General features: G+C 40.6%; 2 protein-coding genes across 3 annotated transcripts in view; one reads left to right on the forward strand and one right to left on the reverse strand.

Moving 5' to 3' along the window:
* ITGB3BP (integrin subunit beta 3 binding protein) overlaps positions 1 to 17328 on the reverse strand; it is a 54167-nt gene extending 36839 nt beyond the window's left edge. For both annotated transcript variants that reach the window (XR_002829535.1, XM_014456741.2), the window contains exons 1-2: positions 17136 to 17328; positions 5763 to 5805 (exon numbers count right to left, since the gene is read on the reverse strand). Coding sequence is in view for 1 of the 2 variants with exons in the window: in XM_014456741.2 (XP_014312227.1) it covers positions 5763 to 5805; positions 17136 to 17140 (48 nt within the window). In the remaining variant the exon portion in view is untranslated. The remainder of the gene's footprint in view (positions 1 to 5762; positions 5806 to 17135) is intronic.
* Positions 17323 to 21202, forward strand: part of EFCAB7 (EF-hand calcium binding domain 7) — a 64211-nt gene continuing 60331 nt past the window's right edge. Inside the window, 2 exon segments of the mRNA XM_006089772.3 lie at positions 17323 to 17647; positions 19537 to 19727. Of these exon segments, the coding sequence (XP_006089834.1) occupies positions 19541 to 19727 (187 nt within the window). The 5' untranslated portion in view covers positions 17323 to 17647; positions 19537 to 19540.

The following is a 21202-nucleotide window of genomic DNA, read 5'->3' on the forward strand; positions in this document are numbered from 1 at the left end:
TCACTGATGTGCCCACCAGCAAATCAAGGCTCACCCACAACAGAAAAGGTGCATACACCCCACAGGGGATGCTGCGTAGTTGAAGTGTCCAGCTTGGGTGACTGGGGAAGCTGTGCCATTGGGCATACAGGACATCTACTACATAAGGTGACTCTATGGAGACCAGGAGACATAGCAGCTCTACCTAATACATAGATACAAACACAGGGAGGCTGCCAAAATGAGGAGACAAAGAAACATGTCCCTAATGAAAGAACAGAACAAAACTCTAAAAAAAGAATGTAACAAAATGGAGACAAACAATCTAACAGATGCAGAGTTCAAAACACTGATCATAAGAATGCTCACTGAACTTAAGGGAAGAATAGGAAAAATGAGAACATCAATAAGACCATTTTGGGCCTCTTGAGGTGATGTAACAGGAACTATACAGATTACCTATGAGGCACTTCTTACCAAACATTTGAACCAGAATCTAATCAATCCTCTATCTCTAACTACCATTTCTATAGGAAATAGGAAATATGAATAGAGAAATCATTTAAAGGATACCACAAGATTTTGGTTGATTAACCAAACCAGAATTTGGAAGATGCTTATAGAATAAATATCTGTCTTTCTCAAAAAATAAATTACAGGAAAAAGAGTAACATTTAAAAAGTTTCAAAAAGACTTAAAATATATAAGAACCATTACAATGTATAAACCTTGTTTGGATCCTTTTTTAATAAGCCAACTATAAAAGGACATTTTGAAACAACCATGGACATAGGAATATTACCTTGGTGAAAGATATTATTAAGAAATTACTATTAATTTTGCAAGGTGTAATGGCACTATGGTCATGAAAGAAGTAATTATCTACTAGAAATGCATACTAAAGAATATTCTGATGAAATGACATGCCTAGGATTTACAAGTCTATATAGCATGTTACTGCTCAAAACAACATGAAACTAAACCAAGTGCAAGAAAAAATGATGCAATCAGGAGACAAAGTAAACATGAGAAGTATGAAGCTGTGGCTGGCATAACACGGCATAGTGTCTTATAGCAAACTTTTTTCTTTTACCAGTAGAAATAGAAAACTCTAAAATACCAATAAAAGTAGAAAATATATAAACCAGTAACATAGTTATTTATTATTATGTACTAGAGGCCCAGTGCACAGATTTGTGCACTGGTGGGGTCCCTTGGCCTGACCTGTGGTTTTTGGGCCAAAACTGGCTCTCTGACATCCCCCGAGGGGTTCCAGATTGTGAGAGGGCACAGGCCAGGCGGAGGGACCCCACCGGTGCATGATCGGGGCCAGGGAGGGGCCGCAGGAGGGCTCCAGGGCCCTCACCCAGTCCTGATCGGTCGGACCCCAGCAGCAAACTAACCTACCGGTCGGAGCGTCTGTCCCCTGGTGGTCAGTGCACGTCTTACGAATGGTCGGACACTTAGCATATTAGGCTTTATTATACAGAGAATTATGTACTGTACACAATTGTATGTGTTATTATTTTATAAGAATGGCAGCGTTCTAGGTTTGTTTACATCAGAATCATCACAAACACATGAGCAATGCACTGCACTATGATGTTATGACGGCTACATCACTAGGTGACAAAACTTTTCAGTTCCATTACAATCTTATGGGACATTGTATATGAGATCCACTGTTGACTGAAATTTCATTATGTGGTGCATAACTGTACATGTGTATGTGTATATATATATTCTATATAATAATCCTATATAATGAAAGGGTAATATGCAAATCGAATGAACAGCAGAACGACCGGTTGCTATGATGCACACTGACCACCAGGGGGCAAACGCTCAACACAGGAGCTGCCCCCTGGTGGTCAGTGCACTCCCACAGGGGGAGCGTCCCTCAGCCACAAGCCGGGCTGATGGCTGGCAAGCGCAGCGGTGGTGGCAGGAGCCTCTCCCACCTCTGAGGCAGTGTTAAGGATGTCCGACTGCAGCTTAGGCCCGTTCCCATGCCTAAGCCATCAGTGGGATATCAGCTAAAGGGCGCAGGCTGGGCTGAGGGACACCGCCCCCCCCCCCCCCCTGAGTGCGCAAATCTCGTGCACCGGGTCTCTAGTGTATATATACTAGAGGCCCGGTGCACAAGATTCGTGCATGGGGAGGGGGTTTCCCTCAGCCCAGTCTGCACCCACTCCAATCGGGGACCTCTCAGGGGATGTCTGACCGCCGATTTAGGCCCACTGGAATCGGGCCTAATCAGGCAGTTGGATACCCCTCTCACAATCTGGGACCGCTGGTTCCTAACCCCCACCTGCCTGCCTGATTGCCCCTAACCCCTCTCCCTGCCTGATCGCCCCTAACCTCTCTGCCTGCCTGTCTGATCGCCCCTAACTGCCCTACCCTACCAGCCTGATCGAGCCCTTAACTGCCCTCCCCTGCCAGCCTGATTGCCCCTAACTGCCTCTGTCTGCCTGATCACTCCTAACTGCCTCTGCCTGCCTGATCACCCTAACTGCCCTCCCCTGCCAGCCTGATCTCGCTCCCAACTGCCCTCCCTGAAGGTCTGATCTGCCCTCAGCTGCCCTCCTCTGCTGGCCAATTTGGTTCTGATTGGTCAGTTTCTATGTCAGTCAGCATCTCTGGGCCTACAATGGGGCCTGATCAGAAAGGCGGGGCTGATCAGCAGCCTTGGTGGAGGCTGGGAGAGAAATGGAGGGCAGCTGTTGGCCGGGAGAGGAGACAAGTTTTGATCAACGGCTGCCACTGAGGCTATGGATCAGACCCTGACTCCCCCTCTACAGGCCTCTCTCCGGGCCTGATCTGCAGCCCCCTAGGCAGTCAGTGCTGGGTCGGGGTGTCCACAGAGGCCCCAGTCAGTGCTGGGTCACCATGGCAATCCAGCACTGGTTGAGCCTTCAGTGGTAATGATCCTGGCTCTTTATTTTATTTATATATATATATATATATATATATATATATATATATATATATATATGTTGCAAAATTGGAAAAATGCTACTAATTATTGAAACAACATGGGAGTTCATAAAATCATTCATCCTACTTTTGTATATGTTTGAAAAATTTCATAATAAAAAGGTAAACAAAGCAAGGAAGAAGGGAAGGGGAGGGAAGGAGGGAGAGGGAGAGGAGTAGATTTGAGGCCGATCAGGAAGTAAATCTACAGAATGTAAGCTATAAAAGTTCCTAATGCTCAGAAGCCCTGTCTTAGATAAGACAAGCGTAGGCCATGGGAATAAGCAGATTTAGAAGTGTCCTACCAATAGTAATGTAATAATCTATGCCCAAACCTGAACTGCCATTCCAGATTTCTAGCAGCATGCCAAGTGAGTTTGTCTTAGCAGGAAATATGCTCCTTTCCTTCCCATTCGTAGCATCTGCTCCTTTCATTCCTTCTATGAGGTGGACTGAAAGGGATTGTGTCAAGCTGGCTAGGTCTACAACCAGGTAGCCAACTGTCCGTATAACATCATCTGGACTGATATTGGCAGCAGTTTGTAATAAATAATTCATCTTTGCTCATGAAAATTTATCAAGAAACAGTGCTTAGAGAACAAGAACTTGAGCAGCCCAAATACTATAGGTGATGATAAATTGAAACTTTCAGGACTCCTCATAATCCCCAAACAATTTGGAAGGTTCAGTAAGTACTGGTACTTGCAGTATACATTTTATATATTAAAGAAAGGTCACAGGGGATGATCCATACCTCTGCTTCCCATACTAGGAGAATGATTAAAAAAATGACTTTTGCAGACTTGCCCTAACATCACGGAGCATTAATCTGTAGCTCCATAGGAACACTTGGATATGAAAATTCCCAATATCTATGAGAGAGGAAATAGCAGATTAAGATAAATAGGCTCCACTTCAAACAAGTGGCATATAAGGGCTATCTCCTCTCCTTGGACACCAAACCCTTCTTCCTTCAGCATTGTATTTGGTCAGACAAAATGACCAAAAATTACTACTAGTCCCACTGTAGCTTACAGCAATATGTACTCTTAGAAGTCTAGCTCTGTGTTTCTTTTTGAATGTCTGATTTTCCTTTGCATGGGCTAAGATAGCCTCAATGGGATCACTGACATGTGGGTAGATTCTTGGGAGCCTGGCTGTTTCAGGGTTGAGTTGTTTCTGGAGTAGATGGAAGGATAAATGTAGCTGAGGAGAGAAGACTAGACTTAGCAGCAGCACAGAAGCTATCAGACCTAAGATGTGAATATAGAGTTGCTAACAAATGATTAGGTAGAGTACAAAAGCTGAAAATATCAGAAACAGATGAGAACTGATGAAGGCCCAGGCGAGGATGCTGAAAACTGGTATGTAGCAGGTGCTGGCCAAGCTAAGTCAACTGGTTTAAAGGTACAGAATTGGGCCAAACAAAACAATGTATTTTCCTAATACAGGATATTAGCTGTGGCACTGGCTTCCTTGATATATCGTAATTTGGAAAGAGAAAAGAAAGGAAGGAAGGAAGGAAGGAAGGAAGGAAGGAAGGAAGGAAGGAAGGAAGGGAGGGAGGAAGGAAGGGAGAAAAGAAAAAGAGAGGAAGAAAGAAAAGGAAGGAAAGGAAGAAAGAAAGGAAAGGAAGGAAAGGAAGAAAGAAAGAAAAGGAAGGAAAGGAAGAAAGAAAGAAAAGGGCAGAAAACCTGCCATGACGACAACTGTACTTCACAAAGAGGATAAATTCCTAAATGGCTATTCTTTTCCATTCGAATAATGTCACCATCTCCCAAAGAACAGTTTTGGGGCAGGAAAGAGCAGTATTCCATTTCAAGCTGGACTACTCATCTACCCAAATACCATTTTGACCAAAGAAACAGATGCAGAATTACAGTCACAGCTGCATTCTGTACAGAGCAAGTTGGATAATGGTACTCTAAATTGCTAATTACACTGCTAATGATTTTTTTAGTGGCACTGCAGTATTTTGCCATCTTTGTTTAAATTTTTTAAAAAAGCATTTAGGAACTTTTAAAAATGGTAAACTGTTAAATACCAGTGAGTCTTCCAAAAAAGAATTCCATATAAAACCATTTCTTGAAATGGTATTCTCCTATGGGATTTTGTAGCAGCCTATTTATTGACTAGCTATTTGTTTTAATTTACTTTCTCACCAATTTATTTGCACTTAAGATTACTGAGGCCATAAGTAGCTCAGTATTAGTGTTTGTATCTAGATCCATATTGGTATGAAAAGATAATAAACTAACATATGTCATGATATGCTGGTATTGGGAATGTGCTATGACTAAATTTACAAAAAGTAATAGCAACAGTACAATTTTATTTTTATTGTGACAACCATGGTGAAATATATTACAGTGTTAGTATTTTATTGTTTAATCATGCCAGTGTAGCTGAAAAAGGTAATTACATTTTTGATATAAAAATGCTGTTAATGTTTTTATTTCAGATATTATAGATTATAGAATGTAGATTAAAACATTACCATTGTCCCATATTGTTTCTTGTGTATTTAAGTGGCAGAAAATTTTTTCTACAAATAGTGAATTAATTTCTACTAAATTATTTCCATAATATTTCTAAATAATTTGCCTCTTAAATGAAACCTCAAGCTGGCCGGGAACTTCCATACATTAGATTTACAAAAATGTGTTATATGCAGAAAATTATGTACCAATCACAATTATACTACAATGTTTTTTGATGATTTTTATATTTAGTAAGGTAAATTAGCTGTTAAAAAATTAAGACCACAATCTTACTATGCAATTATAAATTCATAAGTAAATACTTACATGTGCTTCGAATGGATCATCCAATTTCAGTGATCTTTTAACACTGCAAACAAAATATTTAAAGAAATCTTAGATTTGATGTGCTTTAAGTAACCAAATATTTAAGAGTAGTATATATATAAAGATTCTAAGTTACCATCTCCAAGTAAAGTAAAATACCATAAGAAAGCAATTTTCAGAGCAATGAAACTTTTTAAAATAGCATATTTCAAGATGGAATCATAATTAAATATTTAAATGGATCTTTTATGCATATATGATTTTATATATGCATTATCATACAATTCAATCATTAGTCATATTATAAAATAATCTTAGTATAAATTACTTATTTGTGTTCTAAAATAACACTAATAAAAATTATACAGCAGAGCAAAATAATTTACATACCTTCAATGGAGATACTGAAAGTACATTATTTACACAAATAATGCACTAGGTATTAAAATAAAGGTATGAGCAAGGTGAAACAAGTTTTCCACATTTTTGTAGCTTTAAACATGATTCAATGTTACCAGACTATGACTTAACTGAGGAACAGATGCTCTATGTCTTTATAAGTCCCCAATCCATATGAAACTATTTTTTGTCTCCTTCGCTAAACTGATTCAGGAACACGCCAGGCTCTCTCTGTGCAAAATCTGTTCTGCTAAACTGGATGCCCAGCTGTTGGTGACAATGCTTAGAAAGGAAAGCTGAATATTTATAATACTTTATTTCATACAGCTGTCTTCTAAAGAGCAGTCATCAACATTTTATTGAATGCAGACTAAATGCTCAAAGGAGAAAAAGGTCAATATAAATTAAAACTAGTTTTCCCAGTGACAAATACAGAGTTATAAATATTTTCTTGATCCCTGAGAAACAGAAATTGTTATTTAAAATATTAGAGAATTTGTGCATTAGGAAAAAAAGATTGTATTACAGCTAAAGGTTGCAGTATAGAAAACAAAAACTTATATATTCTAAAAATGACTATTCATAAATGACTGACTACTGACTTTCAAATAAGTGACAGGAGTGAGAAAAATAAAAGGGCTGGACAATTTACAGAAATTACTGTTCATTAAATATTAAATACAAAAATTTTATCTAGAAAGGATTCACTTAAATTTGCTACTACATCTATATTAGCCTATTACATAACATTATTTCTTGAGATTAATGAAACTGGTTTAAAGAATTATATATTTTCAAAGTCTATTTGAAATCAATATAATATAAATTCTCAATGAAGCAATAATAGAAGAACAAGTAAAAATGTCAGATAACCCCAAAAAAGTATTTTTATTTAGTTTTGGAATATACAGGTTGTCCCACTTTGAATAATTATTCATTCCAAAATCTGAAAAGAAAGAAGCATCAATTGAGCTATAAGAAAAAACTGTGTATACATTTTGGGGGGACACCTACTCAGGTGTGTAAGACATTCTGGCTTTAATGAAACTTCAAAAGTAGAAATAAAAAACTAAAAGTATACAGAACAGCATTTTTTTTAATCCTTTATTTTCAAATGCTGTTAAGATGCAATACTGCCCTACCCAGTTTGACTCAGTGGATAGAGCGTCGGCCTGAGGACTGAAGGGTCCCAGGTTCAATTCTGGCCAAGGGCACATGCCCGGGTTACAGGCTCGATCCCAGTAGGGAGCGTGCAGGAGGCAGCTGATCAAAGATTCTCATTTATGTTTTTATCTCTCTCTCCTTTTTCCTTCCTCTCTGAAATCAATAAAGAAATATATTTATTTTTTAAAAAAGATGCACTACTACCCTTCAGAAGGAAACAAAACCCCACCCTGTTATTAACTGTTTAAAATATTTTGCTTTATTATTGATGGTTAATTCCTTGAGAATGAAACTAAATGTTTGGATTTTAAAGGCTTCTAGTTTAGGTCCTAGACCAGGGGTGGGCAAACTTTTTGACTCGAGGGCCACAATGGGTTCTTAAACTGGACCGGAGGGCCGGAACAAAAGCATGGATGAAGTGTTTGTGTGAACTAATATAAATTCAAAGTAAACATCATTACATAAAAGGGTACGGTCTTTTTTTTTTTAGTTTTATTCATTTCAAACGGGCCGGATCCGGCCCGCGGGCCGTAGTTTGCCCACGGCTGTCCTAGACTGATCTAAGTAGTCCAAGGAAATATGTAAAAATAAGCAAGAAAGTGAGCAGAATTAGATTGCTATCTCCCAGTTTAACAGTTTAGTGAGAATCTGAACCATATTTTATTGTGGGAAATGTAATTTTCAGATAATTCAGGTATCCAATACTCAAAAGCTAAAAATATTTACAAGAATCATAAAAAAATTAATAGAGAAAATTGGAGAAATCACTTAGTTAATTCAGTAAGGTTGAGTTGACCACTATCACGCAGATCGAGTGAGAGGACTCAGATCTAGGTCCTGTGCATCATAAATCTTTGTTAAATTGAAGGGGAAGAACTAAAGAAAAGATAAGGAAGAACAAACCTACTAGAGGAATTTATGACCATCTATTCTTACTACCCTCTATTAGAACTGGGCTCACTGTCAAGATATCAATTATTAAATTAAGCACCTACTATATGCTTTTACCTGTTTTGTTTTGTTTTTTTAACCCACTCTTTTATCCAGATACAACTGTAATAAAAGCATGAGATGATGTCAAGCAGACTAGGATAATGTTAATAGGAACAGAGAGGAAGAGATGGATAAAACATATTATAAAAGAAGTACAGACAAAACTTAATTAGATATATGGGCTATTTTCCTAAAGTATACACTCACCTGCTACCAGTATTAGTTAGCAATTAAAAGTGATATATCTCTGGTAGTTCTGTAAAGTTATAAGCAGCTCTTGTGGTTACTACCTTGGTTTAAAAAAATGGGGCACTCAAAAATTGGCAAAGAACTCAAATAGGCATCTCTCCAAAATTACACAAATGGCCAGTAAACACATGAAAAGATGCCCAACATCACAAATATTAAGAGCGGCACTAATATTAAGGAAATGCAAATCAGAACCACAATGAGATATCACTTTACAACTATTAGGATGGCTACTATAAAAATAACAACAGATAATAAGTGTTGGTCAGGATGCAGAGAAAGTAGAACTCTTGCGCACTGCTAGTGGTACTACAGAATCATACAGTTGCTATGGAAAACACTTGGGCAATTCCTCAAAAAACTAAACATAGAATTATCATCTAACTCAGCAATTCCATTTCTGGTATATACCCCAAAGAACTGAAAGCAGGGACATGAACAGATGTTTGTACACCCCTGTTCACAGCAGTATTGTTCACAATAGCCAAAAAATACAAGTACCAGTAATGCAAATGCCCATCAACAGATGAATGAATAAACAAAATGGTATACACACATTCACATATACATACACACAATGGAATATTACTCAATCTTAAAAAGGAAATTCTGCCCTTGCTGGGTGGCTCAATTGGTTGAAGTGTTATCCCATACACCAAAAGGTTGGGGGTTCAATTCTGGTCAGGGCACATACCTAGGCTGTGATTTGATCTCTGGTCACTGTATGTACGGGAGGCAACTGATAGATGTTTCTCTCCCTCTCTAAAATCAATAAAAACATATCCTTGGGTAAGGATAAGAAAAAAAAAGGAAATTCTGACACATGCTACAACACGGATGAACCTTGAAAACATTATGCTCAGTAAAACAAGCCAATTACAAAAGGACAAATAGTATGTGATTCCACTCAAATGAGGTGTATTTTAACACAAAAGAAATTATTCTAAAAAATGTGAACTATCATTTGATTCCTAATTAAGAACTAAGAATGGTATCATTTGAGGTTCTCTTACAGGACTTTTATTTTTTTAAAAAAAATATTTTTATTGATTTCAGAGAGGAAGAGTGGGAGAGATAGAAACATGAATGATGAGAATCATTTATCCGCTGCCCCTGTGTGCCCCCTACTGAGGATTGAGCCTGCAACTCAGCATCTTACAGGACTTTTAAAACATTAGGTTACATATAATTTTGAATAGCTGAGCTGAGGGTAAGAGTGTGTGGGAGAGGGGGATTAGGAAGATTAAATAAGTAAAGCAGATAAGACTCAGGGAGCCTTGATGCTCTGCCAAATTCTTCCCCTAAGGTCAGGCAAATCACATAAACTCACTGAGATTCAGAAACTTAATATTGGCCTGTAAACTAGTAGGAAATTTCTGAATGGAAAATAAAAATATGATTTGATATGTCAGTGTTTCCATTTACTCCTCATTATAATAAGGGTGATAATATTGCCAGCTACTTCACGGGAGTATGCTTATGAGATAACTTAGAAATCCTTTAATGAACAGAAATGGCCAAATTCACATCTCATGTGACTCCTCAGGTGTAAATTGAGATATCTAAAATGATTATCCCCATTCTATGTATAGGAATGAACTACAAAGGGAGAAGAATCTTCTATATCCTCTTTGCATTCTCCCTTTCATTCAAGCCTATGCTCTTTTGTGTTCAACATTTATAATGAGTACACGATAATTCACTATCACAGCATGGGTGAGTAGGAACATCACTCCACTACATGTATAAATATGGTCACATGTGAAAGCACCTATGTAACAATGAAGCCTCTGTTCTTTGTGACAAAACTGGTCAATACTGCAACCAGTTATTGGACAACATGTTTATAGTGTCAAAAGTTTCTTTATTAAAGAAACTGGTTTGGCTCAGTGGATAGAGCGTCGGCCTGCGGACTGAGAGGTCCCGGGTTCGATTCCAGTCAAGGGCATGTACCTGGGTTGCGGGCACATCCCCAGTGGGAGATGTGCAGGAGGCAGCTGGTCGATGTTTCTAACTCTCTATCTCTCTCCCTTCCTCTCTGTAATAAAATATTCATTACTGTTACCTTCTGCAAGAAATATATAATTATGTGTATCATCACACCTACATACATACATAAAGTCCTTTAAAAGCGTCTATTGAAAGGGGCCAAATAGACATATCAGAATCCTATATAATAAAAGCCTAGGTGGTGTCACGCCCTTGCGTGACATCATCACAAGATGGCCACCACAAGATGGCTGCCACAAGATGGACGGCAGGGGAGGGCAGTTGGGGGCAACCAGGCCTGCAGGGGAAGGCATTTGGGGGCAACCAGGCTGGTAGGGGAGGGCAGTTGGGTGCGACCAGGCCTGCAGGGGAGGGCAGTTAGGGGCGACCAGGCCTACAGGAGAGGGCAGCTGGGGGTGATCAGGCCAGCAGGGGAGCAGTTAGGTGTCAATCAGGCCAGCAGGGAAGTGGTTAGGGGCTATCAGGCTGGCAGGCAGGCGAGCAGTTAGGAGCCAGCAGTCCTGGATTGTGAAAGGGATGTCCAACTGCCGGCTTAGGCCCGATCCCTATGGGGTCCTAGATTGGAGAGGGTGCAGGCCAGGCTGAGGGACATGCACGAATTTCATGCACCAGGCCTCTAGTTTTATATAATTTCTTGTATATATTATATTTTACAACATAAAAATTAATAATAATAAACTAACATTGATGCTACCCTTCCCTTTAGATTCTGGCACAATCATTTCTTTATTAAAAATTTTATTTATTTATTAAAAAAATTTTTTTTTTGAAATCTTGTTTCTTAAGATGGACAGGTAGAAACATCTGAGAGGAACATCATCTATCGGCTGCCTCCGGCACGCCCCCCACAGAGGACCAAACCCAAAACTCGGGTATGTGTCCTGACCAGGACTCAAACCTGTGACCTCTTGGTTCCTGAGTTGACACTCAACCACTGAGCCACACCAGCTGGCCCAGCACAATCATTTCTAAGTTTTCCCTGAAGATATCCAGTTTGCACTAAGGATTCTTCCACTCTATACCTAAAGCACTTGTACATGCCTCTCTCACTAAACTTATTTATGTTGAAATAATCTTTTTATTTAGTTTGTCTTCCCTCCTTAAATAAGATATTTATATCATTAGCACCTTGTCTGTTAGCTGGTAGGTTATGAGTTCTAAAAATGCCTGCTAAAATATCTCTCCTACTAAAGTTAAAACTCCTAGAAAGGTACAGTATTTGTTCACATTTAAATCCCCAAGGCCTGACAGTGATTGGCACAAAGTTGTTCAATTAATGATTTATTTATTTTTTATTTAAAACCTGTCTTAATTCCAAAAATATATTTAATTCCTTTAATTTTTATGACTCTCCAAATTCTATTTAAGGTCATTTAAATGCAGGTTCTTAAAGGATGTCATATTAACAGTCTTATCTATAGTCTCTTAGCCGGTGTGCTCTGTGGTTAGAACCAAGAGCATACCAAAACATGTTAAATTTCTCTATCTAACAGTGAAAACCTAGCTCCCATGATCCTCAATACATTTATTTGCTCAAGCCTAGAAGACACAGGAACTATTTTCATAAGTGCTAACCCATACCTCTATGAAACAAACCTACTCACCAAGATTTAATAGTCAGCCCTGGCCCGGGTGGCTAAGTTGGTTGGAGCATCATCCCGTTTACCAAAAGGTTGAGGGTTTGATTCCTGGCCAGAGCACATTACCTAGGTTGCAGGTTCCATGTATTGGAGATATCTGATCCATGTTTCTCTCTCACATTGATGTTTCTCTTTCTCTCCTTCTTTATAGTAACAAAATAAGCATATCCTTGGGTGAGGATAAAAAAAATTTTTTTAAAAAGATTCAATATTCGCCTAGTATTCTTAAAATGTAAAATGTATATACAATATTCTACTGGATGTTCAACATAGTTTTAATTTTCATTTCCCTGATGTCTAACAAAATGCTTATTTGCCATTCATAAACCTTTTTTTAAAAAATATATTTTATTGAGACAACCAAGATGGCGGCATAGGTAAACACCTGAACTTGCTGCCGTGCACAACCACATTAAAACTACAACTAAAAGACAAAACTGATATCATCCAGAACCACGGGAAGGCTGGCTGAGTGGAAATTCTACAACTAGAAGGAAAGAGAAAAGTGCATTGAGCCCGGGAGGAGGTGCAGAGGTGTGGAAGTGGGGAGGTACAGAGACGCGTACGAAAAGGACTGGCAGCTGGGTACACTGCTGTCTTTTTCAATCGGGAGGGAGATACAAGCTCCTGACTGCTCTGAACTCCAATTCTGGGCAAGAATATGGGGACCGAGACTCATACAGAGAGAAACTGGACTGTCTGGCATCGAGCCAGAACATGAGGGTGGCTTTCTCACAGAGGTGCTTGCAGTGTTCATTGTTCCTGCATGGGGCCGCGGAACACAGACCCCGGGACCTCTCTGAGCCAGAGCAGACTGGCAGCCATTGCGGTTTGCTCTGCCCTGGTGATTCCCTGAGACCCCGCCCCACCCAATTTACAACCCCACCCAAGCTGTGCACAGAGGCTTTTACATGCGAATGGCCTGGCCTTTCTCTGCCTAAAAACCTGTCAAACTGTAGCTGGGTCAGAGAACCCCAGAGCTTCCAAAAGAAGGACTAAGGCTCATCAGCAGCCTGCATTGTTTCACAGCTGAGCCTCATCTGGGCACCACAAAACCCCAAACAAAGAGGAGGAATCTGCAGATCTCTCTGTAGCTCCTGCTGGGTGGCCTCAGGCAGTGGCTGAATTTGCACCTCCTTGGAGATCCAAGAGACAGTGTACCTAGTGGTCAGAGTGAGACCATCCAGATTATAACTCTTCACATCCGTAAGAGACACACTCAGGGGGCAGACTCAGTGAGCGCCAAAGCCCTACTGAAGCAAGTCCTGCCCCATAAGGGTGTCTCTAACACAGAAGTCTCCCATTGTAGACACAACTGGTCCTCACAGCCAATTGGCCTGGAGGTCAATTCCTCCCAGTGATACCAACAGCAATCAAAGCTTAACTACAACAAGACTGTGCACACAGCCCACAAAGGGGTGCACCAAGAGTGTCCACGTCAGGTAATTAGGGAGGCTGAGCCATTGGGCCCTATAGGACACCTAGCACACAAAGCCACTCTATCAACACAGGGAAGCAGCCAAAATGTGGAGACAAAGAAACAGGTCACAAATGAAAGAAATGGAGGAAAGCAAACTACTGGATACAGAGTTCAAAACCACGGTTATAAGGTTACTCAAGAATCTTCTAGAAACCTCCGAGAAATATAGTGAGACCCTCAAGGATATGAAAAAGGACCAATTAGAAATTAAGCATACACTGACTGAAATAAAGAATATTATACAGACTTCCAACAGCAGACTAGAGGATCCCAAGAATCAAGTCAAAGATTTGAAATATGAGGAAGCAAAAAACTCCCAACCAGAAAAGCAAAAGGAAAAAAGAATACAAAAATATGAAGATAGCGTGGGGAGCCTCTGGGACAACTTCAAGCATACCAACATTCGAATTATAGGGGTGCCAGAAGAAGAGAGAGAGCAAGATATTGAAAACCTATTTGAAGAAATAATGACAGAAAACTTCCCCTACCTGATGAAAGAAATAGACTTACAAGTCCAGGAAGCGCAGAGAACCCCAAACAAAAGGAATCCAAAAAGGACCACACCAAGACACATCATAATTAAAATGCCAAGAGCAAAAGACAAAGAGAGAATCTTAAAAGCAGCAAGAGAAAAACAATCAGTTACCTACAAGGGAGTACCCATACGACTGTCAGCTGATTTCTCAACAGAAACTATGCAGGCCAGAAGGGAGTGGCAAGAAATATTCAAAGTGATGAATAGCAAGAACCTACAACCAAGATTACTTTACCCAGCAAAGCTATCATTCAGAATTGAAGGTCAGATAAAGAGCTTCACAGATAAGGAAAAGCTAAAGGAGTTCATCACCGCCAAACCAGTATTATATGAAATGCTGAAGGGTATTCTTTAAAAAGAGGAAGAAGAAGAAAAAGGTAAAGATAAAAATTATGAACAAAGTGACAACAAATACATATCTATCAACAAGTGAATCTAAAAATCAAGTGAATAAAAAATCTGATGAACAGAATAAACTGGTGAATATAATAGAATCAGGGGCATAGAAAGGGAGTGGACTGACAATTCTCGGGGGGAAGGAGGTGTGGGGGGTGCGGGAGAGACTGGACAAAAATCTTACACCTGTGGACGAGGACAGTGGGGGAAGGTAAGGGTAGGGGGTGGGGTGGGAACCGGATGGAGGGGAGCTATGGGGGAAAAAGAGGAACAACTAATAATCTGAAAAATAAAGTTTTATTAAAAAATAAAAAAGTAACTATATTTTATTGATTTTTTTACAGAGAAGGGAGAGGGATAGAGAGTTAGAAACATCGATGAGAGAGAAACATTGACCAGCTGTCTCCTGCATACCCCCTACTGGGGATGTGCCCGCAACCAAGGTACATGCCCTTGACCAGAATCAAACCTGGGACCCTTCAGTCCACAGGCAGACGCTCTATCCACTGAGCCAAACCGGTTAGGGCCATAAACCTTTTTATTAGGTATTGGTTCAAGTCTTTGAGCCTTTATTTTAATAAGGTTTTTGTCTTTTTACTGTTGAGTTGTAAGAATTCTTTATATATACTAGTATACTCTAAAAATAAATTTGTGTCAGATATACTAGTATGTCCTATGACGTCAACCTCAACTTTAAGGTTACATATTTATTGTCAGAATATCTGTACCACAAACTCTTCTAATATAACATGTACCTGTTAGTATGCTAGGAAAACAATTATCCAAAAGTTCCACTTTTAATAGTTTTTTGGTTCCCCACTATCTATACAGAACGGTATCATAGTTATCACCACTTACTAAGCAAATGCACACCAGTTTCCATTGTATTCCTATTTAGTAGGACTTTTGCTACATTATCCTTGAAGGTTCACAAAAGTGCTAACTGGATTTTTTTTAAAGTGCAGCAATAGGAAGACAAGTCTTCTTGCTTAATCCTGGGGGAAGCAAAACCTTTTCAATAATCCTAACTTTTAAGGATATAATTGGCCCGGCAGGCATGGCTTAATGGTTGAGCATAGACCTATGAACCAGGAGGTCACCTTGAGCTGTAGCCCCAGTGTGGGGGTGCAGGAGACAGCCAATCAATGATTCTCTCTCATCATTGTTTCTTTCTTTCTCCCTCTCCCTCCTTCTTTGAAATCAATAAAAATGTACTTTTTAAAAAAGGATATAAGTGAAACACATTTATTGATATTGTGTAGGACACCATATTTAGTGCTGAGTTTTCTTATCTGGAAATTATAGATAATAATACCTCCTATTTCTTATCTGGAAATTATAGATAATAGTACCTCCTAAAGGTACTATTTTTTAGGATTCAATGAGAATATGTAGGTAGATTCTTAAAACTGTACCAGATCACAAGGATTCAAGAAATGTAGGTTATTCTTTTTTTCTTTTTCTTTTTTAATCCTCACCCGGGGATATTTTTCCATTGGTTTTTAGAGAGATTGGAAGAGAGAGGGAAAGACAGAGATAAACATCCATGTGAGATTGGTTCTCCCCTGGGGCACTAAGGGGAGGTGGAGGGGGAACCTACAAACCGAGGTACGTGACCAGAATTGAACCAGGACCCTTAGGTCTGCAGGCCAATTCTCTATCCACTGAGCCAAATTATTTCTTTACATTCTTTCCACTTTCATGTCAATTCTTATTTAATACAAATACTTCCCCCTCTGTGTTGCTTTGCATTTGGCTCAAATCTAAAAATAATAGTGGAATAAGTAAGTTACTTCAGAAATGCACAGGAGGGGGTACCTAAGTCAACCTGGGGACAAGGACTGCCAGAAAATTTCACGTGTTAGATAGGAATCCCTCCACCCCAAAGAAAAACTTATTTCCTGAACTTTTTAAAAGTTTCTATACAGCAGCAATAAGGAAACTGACGCCAGAATTGGCTACGCTTCCTCCTTTCATAGCTGGAATGCAGGTCTCTTGAGACCCAGTTCTTTTCTGTTGCACAGAAAAGGTGGAAATTTATTGAAGAACAAGTACAGACTCCCACGTGGGGAGGCGGAAAGAGTCCCCCAGGCCCAGTTCTTGAGTTGCCCTATAAGTTTGTGGGAACTCACCACACTCATGGGCATCGTCAAATGACGTGTCGTGTTCAATCGACTCCATCCCATTCTTGGTATGTTGACCATATCTGGAATTACTTCAAGCGCTAAAATACATCACAGGCTACAGCCCACAGCCTATAAACCCAGTCAAAGGCCGTGGAGAGTCAGGACTAACGTGGACCAAGGCTACCACCTAACTGCGGCTGGAAGGTGGGCAGAGGTGGGTTGAGGGTATCAAGTGGGTAAGCACCAGGAACTGTCGGCGGACGAGACAAGTTTATACTCAGAAAAGTAGAAAAACACAAAAGGTTACTTAAAAACACACACAAACTCTCCAGGCTCGCAGAGGGGCCCGACAAACAGCAATGCCTGGACGGAGATACCTACGGCATTTCCACACTGAGGGAAGGACCACTGCCGCTGGACCAAACTAAGCGAGCAACCTCCTCCGCAGACAGAAAGAACCTCCCGGAGGAAACGCGGAGCCTGAAAAGCGCGGGCGAGCCGGCGTCGACGAGGTGTCACACTCAATGTAGCCCGCCGGAAACACAGACCCGCGACAACGCATCCGAGTTCCTGCGGGGAAAGGAGGCGGGGGTGTAGGTCAGAGACCGCATCCAGCCCCTTGCAGTGCAGCCCAGGACCCTCGCTCACGATGCTGGCCATACCAGCCCCGGATGGAGGAGCAACAGGATCGTCTCGGACCACTGTGGATTAACGATCCCTAGATTCCTAGCCGGACCTTTTTGGGAGGTGCGCTGTGTCTGATTTCCGGTGGCAGAGAGGTGCAGTTGCCATGGTAATTAGAGAAAGGCCGAGGTCCGTCCGGCTTCGGTGAGCGGATCGTGGAATCCGTGCAGAGAATTGGCCGCGCCCGTTCGTCTGTAAACTGCAATTAGGTAGCGATCGAGCCGCGGGCTCTCTCTGCGCGTCGTGTCCCTTACTGCTCGGCTTTCCTCCCACCCGCTTCGTTACCTTCTCTGTTATACTAACACCGGGTGCACGGCGGGACCTGAAATGTACACATAAATGCAGGCTCATGCTCTGAGAAATACAGAAAGACAGCGATGCTGCCCGGGATCAGCTGTGCACATGTTTCTCCGCGTGGGGACGGTGTGGCTGGCGCTCTGTTTCCACTCGGCCCTGGAAAAGCCCGAGGCGCTTGTTCGTTTATTTTTCTCGCTACCGTGCGGCTGGTTATTGATGGAGCCGTTTGCTGCAATGTGCTCTCTAGGCCCCTGCCTGGCGCTCGGGCTGGAGTTTTAAATGAAGGAGGTTTCCAAGCCTGAGGGGGGTCCAGTTATATATTTATTTAAGCCTAGTTTCGGCTCCCCTCACAGAAAGGGAAATAGAATAGAATTCTGGACCATTTCTGCCGGGGGGATTTCCACGGGAGGGAGGCACCTTATTTGGAAAGAGTATTCGAAGACAATCCAAATAAATAAATAAATAAATAAATAAATAAAACCCATCACATTTTAAAATTGCTTGCTGCAAAATGCACGTCCTCTCGTCCTCGTTGGAACGGTTTTCTTTCCCATTTTTTTGGAGGAGATGCGTGGACGCATATGTGTTTAAAACTCTGATGCTTAATTATCGTGATACCAATTTGCAGTAACCAGACTGTGACACCACGTCCCTATGGGGTCCTTCTAAATCTGGTGTAATAGGAAAGTGTCAGGCAGGCGGTCTGTGTATTATAAATAGGGTACTTCATCCATGATAAGCGATTATTATCTTTCTTTCCCAAGTGTAAAAGACCTATATAATTCAAGAAGGTGCAAGTGATTTAGGCCTCTTGAGTAAGAATCCAATGAGTCCTGAAGGGGACCCTACCTGTGTCGTCTTATTGTTGAACTTGAAATATTCAATTTATTAGGCTGGAATGTATTTTTTAAAGTCAAAGCTGGGTAAAATAATGTTGGAAGCTGTTAGACGGCCAGCACGATTTAGTGCCTCATTGTAACTATTGTACAAGAAGCCTTCATGCACATTAATAAAGAAGAAACGGTCACTGAAATTTACTGACTTTGGCTACCGACTGTTCAGTTGGCGACTCTGTGCCCCTCAATTTTCTCATCTGTAAAATGGACTAAAAATACCTGACCACTGTAGTAGGGACACATCATGATGTATGACAGTTTTTTAAGCTCTTATGGACAGAGGTGTTATATAAACCCAAAACATTATTGTTAGTAATGGAACAGTAACATCTCATAACACTATAAATGGGATTTTTAAAAACCAGTCATGTAAAATGTGGGGCTGCATTATTGAAAGGTTAGTGAAATGACCTGCTTGATCCTGCTGTGGAGATGGATGCCAACTGCCAATCACATTACATCCACGTTCTTGTTACTGTGGAGTTTCACTCTATGTACAGCTTCTTTAGCACTTAATTTGTGCCAAGCACTGTTCTGTATGCTTCACATATATTAACTTACTAGTATTTAATCCTCATGACAATCCTATGAAGAGTCTTAACTGACTGTCCTGTTATTTTGAGAGAATAGATGTAGGTTTTTCCTTTCCTATGATTCTTCTTTGTATTTGTTACATCTTTGTTTTGGTTTTGTTCTTTGGTATATACATGTATATTAATAAAGCAGAAACTTTTCTAGTTTACTAGATAATACAACCTTATGCATATTATAATGTTCATTTTTTTCCCCCTCACAACTAAAAACTTTAATGTCTTGATCCTCCCACTCCCATTTGAAAGGCAAGATGACATTTGCACTTTAGGGGATTAACATTTACTAAACCAGTTTTTAAAATTATTTTTTAGTAGAATGGCCATCAGTCCAGGAAGTGATGCAGCCTTCTCCAGTCAGAAATCATCGCTTTCCGAGAGTCCTCGAGCAAAGAAATATCCACTAACTGAAGAGGAGATATTTTATATGAACTGTAGAGCTGCCTACTTAACTGTTTTCAAAAGCAGCTTAGAAAACATTATTTCTAAAGATCAACTTTACTTAGGTAAAAAAAAAAAAGTATTTTGCCTTATTTGTTGAAAGTTAATTAAATCAGAAAGACTGGAATTAGAATTATGTTGTCAAATCATCCCAATTTTAGTTGTTTGAGCAATGGAACTACTACATTATGCTATTTTATATAGTTACATATTGTAGGATCTTCAAAATAAAACTTTCAATGTTTATGCAGGATAGAATTGAACTTTTAAACCTGTCAATTACTTGCTTTCAAATTTTTTTAAATTCTCATTTTGGTACAGGAAGATTTACAATAGAATTAAAACACTTTTGGCATCTGAATAGCTACTCTGAATTTGACCTATATTAAGGAAAATGTAAAGGATATATAAAAATGGGGTGAATAGCTATAAAAGAAAAGTATTAGGAAACTAGAGGCCTCGTGTACAAATTCGTGCACGGGTGGGGTCCCTCGGCCTGTCCGGCGATTGGGGCTGATCAGGTCCAGCCGGCGGGGGGAGGGACCGCAGGAGGTTGGCTGTGGGAGTGCACTGACCATAGAGGACAGCTCTTGCGTTGAGGGTGGTCAGTGCGTGTCATAGCTACCCTGGTGGTCAGTTCACGTCATAGCTACCGGCCAGTTGTCCGGTTCTAACAGTTGCTTCAGCTTTTATATATATAGACTAGAGGCCCAATGCACGAAGATTTGTGCAAGAATGGGTCTTCCTTCCCCTGGCTGCTGGCACCGCCTTCGCTTCGGCTGGAGCCGCCTTTCTGCCTTCGCTCTGGCCCGGAGCTGCCCTTCTGCCTTCACTCTGTCCCGGAGCTGCCTTTCCGCCTTCCCACGCTGCCCAGAGGCCCAGAGCAGCTGGGGCAGTGCGGAATGCCTGCGTCATCGCCATGGCCCCCCCCGCCCCCAGCCACTTGGTGCCTGGGCGTGTGCGCGCTGCCCACAGGCCCGCCATCTTTGTCGGGTTAATTTGCATACTCCTGATTGACTGTGGGGTGTTGCGAAGGTACAGCCAATTTACATATTTGTCTATTATTAGTGTAGATAACTGAATTTTTAAAAAATATATATTTTATTGATTTTTTACAGAGAGGAAGGGAGAGGGATAGAGAGTTAGAAACATCGATGAGAGAAACATCGATCAGCTGCCTCCTGCTCACCCCCCACTGGGGATGTGCCAGCAACCAAGGCACATGCCCTTGACCGGAATCGAACCCGGGACCCTTCAGTCCGCAGGCTGACGCTCTATCCACTGAGCTAAACCGGCCAGGGCAATAACTGAAATTTTAAGAGAATTAAGAGTTCTGGGTTTGGGTTGGCTTGGTTTTGTGTGTGGGTGGAGGGTTGGTCTTTTTTTGCTTCTCTCCATTGTATTTTGAATTCCTCTGGTTGCAAATATCTCCTCAAGCAAGGAATTGGTTTTTACTAGCTGAATCGAATAATTTGGAGGTCTTTAGACTTAAGAGAGTGGTATACAACAACACTGAATACACAAGTTATTTTCATCAAGG

The sequence above is a fragment of the Myotis lucifugus genome, unplaced genomic scaffold (assembly GCF_000147115.1).
Source record: "Myotis lucifugus unplaced genomic scaffold, Myoluc2.0 scaffold_63, whole genome shotgun sequence".
NCBI lineage: Eukaryota > Metazoa > Chordata > Mammalia > Chiroptera > Vespertilionidae > Myotis > Myotis lucifugus.